This window comes from Marmota flaviventris, chromosome 9 (assembly GCF_047511675.1).
Source record: "Marmota flaviventris isolate mMarFla1 chromosome 9, mMarFla1.hap1, whole genome shotgun sequence".
Taxonomy (NCBI): Eukaryota; Metazoa; Chordata; class Mammalia; order Rodentia; family Sciuridae; genus Marmota; species Marmota flaviventris.
The window spans coordinates 43414278-43423278 of NC_092506.1; the positions used below are offsets into that span (position 1 = coordinate 43414278).

General features: G+C 45.8%; 1 protein-coding gene across 1 annotated transcript; it reads left to right on the forward strand.

Annotated features, from left to right (window-relative positions):
* Window positions 1-837: 837 nt before the first annotated feature.
* Dbx1 (developing brain homeobox 1) lies at window positions 838-4831 on the forward strand. Its single transcript, XM_027936382.3, has 4 exons — window positions 838-1204; window positions 1837-1938; window positions 3800-4002; window positions 4469-4831. The coding sequence occupies exons 1-4, from the start codon at window positions 838-840 to the stop codon at window positions 4829-4831; spliced, it is 1035 nt and encodes a 344-aa protein (XP_027792183.2).
* Window positions 4832-9001: the final 4170 nt, after the last annotated feature.

The following is a 9001-nucleotide window of genomic DNA, read 5'->3' on the forward strand; positions in this document are numbered from 1 at the left end:
CACATCTAATATCCCCAAAAGCCTCGATTTCCAAGTCTCTCTGGGTTGTTACAGTGGAACTTCTAGCAGTGATTTAACCCATCCCTCACATCTGCTTTATGTTTAGCTGGATCGACAGGACTTGATATGGGAGAGTGGTATATTTTCATGTTCACGGACTTAAATTTTTCCATTACACACACACACACACACACACACACACACACACACACGGGAGAGAGTTATTTTACTGATAGCCTGGAGATGCATTTCTATGAATATTTATTGATTTATTTTCCAGACTCAGCAGGGGAGCTGCAAATAAATTTAGTGCATTCTTTAAATAATTCCTTTTCTATGAGGCAAGATGTCATCTGAAACTTCTAAATAGGCATTTAATTAGCCCGGGTGTTGCTTCCGAACAAAAACCCCAGGCAAGAGCTTTGGTTGCACACTGTATTGCAAAGAGGCGGTCGATATGCAGAATTGATGCGCTAGGGCCTTTGTTGCCGGCCCATTGTGCTGGCCATGCTTATGAAGACTAATCCAATCATAAATTGCACCTCTGCGCCAATCAGAGAGCCCAGAGCCTCCAACGAATGAAGCTTGAGTGGAGAACTTTGTTGAACTTCATTGTCAGAGCTGTCACTTTTCAAAGCGCGTTAGCAAGCGAGCCACTATAAAACCATCACCTCGACGGGAGGACTACGGAGGACTCGCAGACGCCCAAGTGGGATCCTTACTGGAAGACATTTGCTAAGCCCAAGAGAGGGCTCCTCGGGAACGGGAGGGGCGGGACGCGAGGCTTTTACCCTCGGCCACTGGAAGAAGGGTTATTTCTCCCGCCCCACACCTACCATGATGTTCCCGGGGCTCCTCGCGCCCCCGGCGGGGTATCCTAGCCTCCTGCGGCCCACGCCCACCCTGACGCTGCCCCAGTCCCTTCAGTCGGCATTTTCCGGGCACACTAGCTTCCTAGTGGAAGATCTGATCCGCATCAGCCGGCCCCCCGCCTACCTGCCCCGCAGCGTGCCCACAGCTAGCATGTCCCCGCCCAGGCAAGGGGCCCCAGCAGCGGTTCCTGACTCTGGGACTTCGGACCTGGGCTCCCCGGGTCCCGGCAGCCGGAGGGGCAGTTCTCCGCAGACTACCCTCTCCCCTGCCAGCGAGCCCACGTTTCTGAAGTTTGGGGTGAATGCCATCCTCTCCTCGGCGCCCAGAACAGGTAAGTGAAGGTGGAACGCTGAGGGCCCTGTCCAGGTGCTAGGCATTCGCAGAGTCCGTCAGGCCTTAGTTTCTTTTATGAAGCGAGTACCGCGCATTCACCAATGCACGTCGGTATGCAGGTATCCCGATCCACCCTCGTCGGGCAATATGCAAGTTAGGTTCAGATAATTCCTGGAAGAAAAGCCTCGGACTCGGCCCACCCTCTGAACAAACTTGAGCAGTTGCAGTCGCAGAGCGCGCAGTTATCTGGCGCTACACCTCAGAGTGCACGCCCCTTGGCGTCTGCGTTCCTGTCCTCGAACTTCTAGAAAACAGGCTTTTTTTTTTTTTTTAACCCAAGATGATATGCTTATTGGATTAGCTAGCTAGTATTTTGGTCTGCAATTCCTTTCTTCCTTCCTCCAGTCCTACCTCTTAATGTCTAGGACTGAGAATGAGCGAGAGGTGGGGGGTGCAGAGTATTATTTTAGCGGGAAAGGAAGGATTTCTCCCAGATGAAATAATGTTAGAAAGATTTATTTTACTACCAATACATTTTAAAAGATGCCTTTTGAAATTAACCGAAGTGTTAATCATATCACGTATTCGATGTGCTGTACCATAATCAAATTCTCCTCTTCTCTCTCCCAGAGACATCCCCCACCTTGCTCCAGAGCCTCCCTCCCAAGACGTTCGCCTTTCCCTACTTTGAAGGCTCCTTCCAACCTTTCATCAGATCTTCTTATTTCCCAGGTTGGTCTCTTTCCCTTCCTTCTGCAAGGCTGGGCGTCGCCCCAGCCCTGGCCCGTCGCTCCCTGCCCCGAAGCCATATTTCTCCGTCCACCCCTCGGGGTTACGCTCTGGTTCAGAGGTTGCGAGGCGTACAACATTCACGAATCCGTTGCGCCAATTTGATGCCCTATTTAGCACAAGCAGTGACTGCTTGACACTTTGCACCAATTCCCTGCTCTACAAATTAGCAAGAATTGTCATGGTCCCAATTTGAGGCGGTTCCCTTCCCGGAGAGGAGCTGTTGGCATCCCTTCACGCCGCCGTTTTCCCACAGAGTCAGTGCACTTGGCCACGATTCTCCACAAAGGTTTCAGCACCATGACCAATTGGTCAGCTCCTCCGGGCAGCCACACACAGACCGGCCCTAGCCCCTCCACGCCGTCGAGAGACACCTACCAGCCGGGGCTAATTTCTCTTTAAGATTCATTCAGGACTTGGGCTTTTCACAAGACCACATGGGGTGCCCTCTTGTGTGGGATGGCGGGGGTCGCCCAAGGGGAGGGAGGCTAGATCCTCCTCCTACCCCCACCATCTATTTCCAACCTGATTTCCCAACCCCTCTCATATCCTCCCAACCCCCACCGCCATATCTTTTTAAAGGGCGCTGAGCTTGTAAAGCAAGAAACCGTTGCAGCCAGGTCCAAATTGGGCCCCCATCTAAAGGGAAACACTTAACACTTTCCACTATGGTTCATACTCTGCAACTGGTCAAAACTCAGAGGAGACCAGGGAGAAGACTGAGCACGGTGGGGGATGGTAAAACCAGGACAGCACTTCCAAATATCTGCAAAAGAAACGAGCAATTGATTTTTTTAAAGAGGGAAAATTCACCAAACGCACCCCTCCAAACATTCATGCTCCTGCTGATAATGGAATTTGCTCCCTTTCTCACTCATCTCAATGCTCTAACAAAAACAACCCGAGCTTTATAAATAGCTTTTCATGTCCATTTAATGAGAACGATTCGGGGAAGAGAAGCCTCTGCCATCAGTATTCTCCCAATGGTCTTGGCCTGCAGTTGTGTTTAGTTTGAAAGTGTAAATCTCTTTTGTCCCAGTAATATATGGCTTTCGCTGCTTGTCCACAGTCTTTTTCTGTTAGTTCATTACTACACAATTACCATTCACGCTTCATTAGAGTCTCTGTTTCTTTTTGTTTTTCTTTTTTTCTCCCTTAAAGCGAAACTCTCCTTCTTTTTATCATGCCAATACCCATTGGGAAGCGGTCAATGTGCTAATTAGCTGCCACTTTTCATGTATTCGGGCCGAATTCTTTACATTTTGTGGGGGAGGGGAGGAAAGATTAATATAAAAAAGATGAATACTGATTGGATTTTTCAACAACAACAACAACAAAAAATCCAAGGCGGATTTTCCCTTTTCTGTTACACCAGCAAAGTACTTCATTTTCATCTAAAGAATGCAAAAAGCCACCAAGATGATACAAGCTTAGGGAAGAAAGTGAGTGGCCTCAGCTGGATATTTTATTTTTGTAATTTATTCTTTCTGTTGCTATTTTAACGGGTCTACGCATGTTTGTTTCCCTGAGATCTTTGAATGGAAAAAAGCAACAGGTCTGTTTTCGTGGTTTTTCTTAATCCGGGTTTGCACGGTTGAAAGGGAAAGCTATTTGGGCGGAAAGAGCCTTTCACTCTTGCAGGTTTGTAGGTTCCTGGCCTATTCTCCAGGGGGAGAAAAAGGAGTGCTTTAAAGAGACGAAGGGTTGAGAGAGAACAACACAGGGAAAACCGCGAAGGAGGGGCGGACTCTAACCAGTCCCCGAGGGACACCCGCCACTCACTCGCCGCCTTTCCACCCTGCAGCGTCCTCTAGCGTCGTGCCAATCCCCGGGACCTTTTCCTGGCCGCTGGCGGCTCGAGGAAAGCCTCGCAGGGGCATGCTGCGCCGAGCCGTGTTCTCCGACGTGCAGCGCAAGGCGCTTGAGAAGATGTTCCAGAAGCAGAAGTACATTAGCAAGCCTGACCGCAAGAAGCTGGCGGCCAAGTTGGGCTTGAAGGACTCGCAGGTGAGGGCAGTCTCTCCACAGCCGCTTTGCTCGCGATCACCCCCCTCCCCGCCCCCCGTGTCAATCAATTGGGAGGGATCTCTGAAAGTGCTTAGGAAAAAGTGCAACTGGGAGAAATGAGGCCCGGGAAGCAATAAGTGCAGGAGCTGGCTTCCCCAGGCTCCCCAGGACCGCTCGCTCCCAACCCTGGATCCATCTGTCTAGGCCCAGAGTCCCCCACCCCCGTCCATCTGGGCTAGGTGCCAGAGGATGGGGCAAGAGAGACGGGCTGTCAGGGTGGGTGTGGAGCAAATGCTGTAACCTGTCGGAAATCACTTCGGGGAGTGGGAAGGGAAAAGGGCGAGGCGGAGAAAGAGAGCCCTCCCGGGTCCTCCCTGTGCGCCCTGCTGGCAACCTCCCTCGCGCGCATCCCTCGCCCCCACCCCACCACCACTGACCCAGCTTCTCGCTTGCCCCGGTGCCCCAGGTGAAAATCTGGTTCCAAAACCGACGCATGAAATGGAGGAACTCCAAGGAGCGAGAACTCCTATCTAGCGGGGGCTGCCGTGAACAGACCCTTCCCACCAAACTCAATCCGCACCCGGACCTTAGCGACGTGGGCCAGAAGGGCCACGGGGACGACGAGGAGGAGGACGAGCGCCCTGGCAGCCCCCGTCACCGCCTGGCCTACCACGTGCCCCCCGACCCCCGGCACGTGCGGGATCCGCGACTCCAAGGGCCACTGCCGGCTTCCCCAGCGCACTCTACTAGCCCTGGCAAACCTTCGGACTTCTCAGACTCCGAGGAGGATGAGGAGGTTGAGGGGGAAGAGGAAATCACCGTGTCCTAGAATTGCCCCCTCTCGACCCCATCCCTGTACCGTTTCTAAGTGCTTTGAAATTGAAGAGGTGGGATCCTATCTGCCTGCAATGCTGTGGTCCGGGCTGCAGAACCATCACCTCATCCAGGTGCTACTGCTCCTTCTGTTGTCCCAAAGAGACATTTCCTTCCTCTACACCACCTCCAAACAGCCTCCCCACAGAAATTCAGATCCCAGTCTTAACTTTTCTACAGGGCTTCATTCCATCTTGCTTATCCAATACTGGAGGGAGGTGAGGTTTCCACTCCCACAGCCTGGAGTGAATTGGAGTGAATTGTGAACCCGGCCTTGCTGCTCTTTAGCTACCCAGCCCTTTACAGTAGGAAAATCTTTTCATAAAAGAGGAAGCTGAGTTAGGGGTCCAAACACCAAGCGCATAACTAATTCCAAGATCCCCTCACTTCTCCGTGCTAAGTAGCAAGGGCCTCGATCCTCCTGAAGGGGCGTGACCCCCCACTCCCACCACTCTTCCCTTAGTAGTTTTCTTAGAAAGCACAAGAATTTCAAAAAAGAATGTGCCTCTGACTAAGGGAAATGAAAATATTGAGTCTTTTATTTCCAAATGCTCTATGGGGGAAAGAAATGAATTCTCCAAAGTGGGGGAAGATTCTGTATTTTGTTATGTGTGTTTTAATGCTTTTTCTTTTAAATTTGTACATCCATAATATATGCACCAAGCACTCTGCCTTGTGCCCTTTTATTATTTCTGGAGAGGTGTCACTGAGCTGCAGAGTTCCTGGGTATGATGTGCACAGACAGTGATATCCATAAGCCTCTTTGATGTTTTTTTTTTCCTTTTTCTTTTTTTTAACTGAACTTTGCTGTCTTTGCACAGCTTCTATGAACTGTACACTATTTTGTACATATGTTTTGTATTGATATTTTATACCAAGGTTATTGTGAATGCTATAAAGGACTAGATAGATATCTCTCCCTCTCTCTCTCTCTTTTTTTTTTTGCAATGGTTTTTCCAACTTTAAAAAAAGGTAGCTGTTTAATCATATAACTTATAAAGAAATACTTATTTTGTATTTTACTATGTACAGATTTTATATATGTAAATATGTATCAAATGAACAGATACCAAATAAAAAGTAGAATGGACACAATGACCAAGTGATGTAATTAATTCACAGAATGTGAGAGCTGAAAGAAATGGACTAGTCCAAGTGCTGGGTTTTATAGAAGGTAAGCTAAGAGGGGGGGGGGGCACTTGTCCAAAACCACCCAGTTAGTAAATAGCCATGCCGGAATTAGAACCTATTTTGGGCCAGACCTGGTGGGGCATGCCTGTAATCACAGTGGTTTGGGAGGCCGAGGGAGGAGGATTGCAAGTTCAAAACCAGCCTCAGCAGTTAAGCAAGACCCTGTCTCAAAATAAAAAACAAAAATAAACGGGCTGGGGACATGGCTCAGTGGTTAAGTGTCCCTGGTTCAATCCCTGGTTAAATAATAATAACAACAATAATAACTATTTAACCTATTTCTGGCTCTCAGTCCAGTGATTTTCTGCTTTGCTGTATTATAAAATAACCATACTTATCATGTGACAAGGAAAATAGCTCCAGAAAAGTGTAACAAGAAAGTTGAGTTTTCAGTAATATTCCCTTTCTCTAAGGTTGAAATGATGGGCTAAATGAAGTCAATGCAAGTCAGTCTAATGGTTCAAATATACAATACTTTTCCTCTTTGAAGGTGTATTTCCTAAGAAAACTTCAAAATTGGTTTTGAATCATTGCCTTTTTTCATTTTTTGGTACTGGGTATTGAACTCAGGGGCACTCAAACACTGAGCCACATCTCCATCCCTATTTTGTATTTTATTTAGAGACAGGGTCTTACTGAGTTGCTTAGCACCTTGCTTTTGCCGGGCTGGCTTTGAACTCGAAATCCTCCTGCCTCAGCCTCTAGGATTGCAGGTGTGAATCAACATCTGGAGCCCAAGTACCCTGCAGACACCTGGTGTTCACTGCAGCATCATTCACCACGCCCAGGTGAATCATTGCCTTCTGTGTATGACTAGTTTTATTAGGAATGCCAACTACAATCATGGAATAATAGACTCTGTAGTCAGTCCACAAGTGAAATAATATTTCCTTAAAGACTAGCTTTCAGCAGGGATGATTTATTTAATCAGCAATCTAGGGAGTAAAGAACACCAGGTTACAGTCTGGGGAAGGGGACTTTTATGCTCCTTGAGAGATTGGTCTCTGTCACATCAGCCACACAGACCCATTTTTCTTTGTGATCCTAACCTATAACCCAACAGTGAAAAAAAAAAAAAAAAACTGTTTTTATCTAAATTCAAGCTTGAATTTAGAAAGTTTGTATTATAGTGGAAATGTGAATATAATCTACATAAATTAACCCTCTTTTAAAATAATACAAATCTCTTCCTTACTAAGGTCTCCTGCTGAGCTTTTGCCTTAACATGGCAGAGTTGGGTTTTTTCCTTTATTTATTTTGATGGTGTTGTGGATTGAACCCAGGGCCTAGTACATAAAAGGCAAGCTGTCTACCACTGAGCCACATCCCCGGCCCCTGGGATTCCTTAAAATTCACGTTATCCTGAGAAGGTGCAGAAAATAACATTGTCACTATTTTCATGATTATAATTCAAGAAACTTCCCCCCATTTCCTCCTCAACACATGGTTAGCATTCAATGCAAGTTTGAGTCTTCTTTTCAGACAGGGAACTCTCTGCTCTAAGAGATTTTTGGTCTATTTTCAGCTTCCCTCTGCTGTTTCTGAGAGATCTAGAGCTGGGAGGCTGACCAGAAGTGACCACCTCTCCCTCCCTGTCCACTCAATCGGGTAGTGAATTTGCAATCAAAAACCATTTTCGGCATGGGGATGGAGTTGTGTCAACATCTGGAGCCCAAGTACCCTGCAGACACCTAGTGTTCACTGCAGCATCATTCACTTCAGCCAGGCAGAAGAAGCAACCCAATATCCTTCACATAACCAGAAGATCATGTTGCAAAACTATACAGGGGTAAAATATTCATTCAAAATGAATGAATTTTGACCCTCTTCATATATCATCAAACGTCATATTTGTTAATATCACCACCCATCGCATCATAAAAGTCTTAAGTATGCAGCAGAAGCATTTTTTGCACATTTCTCATTTCATCATACAGAATATTTAAAGGATTATATGTTAAACACTTAAGGTTAAAACTGAATATCATCAATTACTTTTACTACTTTATTGAGCACATTTTTAAGTGAAATAGGCCTTGTGTGGTCATGAGTGGTGGTAGGGAGTTGCAGACACTCTAATGACCACAAATAAACTTTGGTGCCACTGCCTTGATTTATTTAAAGGTTGTGAGTGATTGTACTGACCATTGCTTTTGCACTATCAATAAAAACATCAATACAGTTGTTCCAGAATAAAGCACCAGATTTAAAAAGACACTCCATACTTGAAATGAACAACCCTTGTGTTTGTTGTCAGTCACATAAAATAACCTTCTTTGATGATTAGTACAAATTCTAAATGGATACAAGCAAAAGAAGAAGTCCAGGCATCTCTATGCATTTGTCCATTTTCAAAGAGGACGGACAATCTCTATGTATTTGTAGATGATTTATTAACTAAGTTTTAGATGAGTTCCTATATCACTGGAAAATAGCACCATCATGACTTCTCTACCGACTTTCTTCCAGTAGGTGTCCAGTAATGAGACTATTCAGGGCTTTCTTACTCTCTCAGTTATCAATGTAGCATGACAACAAAGAGCTGTAGTGGCTCTTTCATTTTAACTCTGAAAGTTTTAGCAATTTTTAAATATTTAAAGAATGCACCATGTTTGTGTTTTAAAAGTTCAATTCCTTCCTTTAAACTTTGAATGATTGGTCTCAAAGGGCTGATTGGTCTCAGTAAAGGGCTGGGGATAGAGTTCAGCAGTAGAACCGTTGTTTAACCCGTGTCAGATTCTGGGTTCAATCCCCAGTGCTTGAAAAATCACTGCATAAATGGAAGAATAATACTATCCAAATATGGTGTCTTGTGTAAGAAAATTAAGGTAAATTATTAATGTTAATAAAGTTATGGAAAAGATAACTTTTGACATACATATCTTCTTTCTTATTAACAGTTTTTATCCAGTTTTTAATAATTATTTCTCCCTTT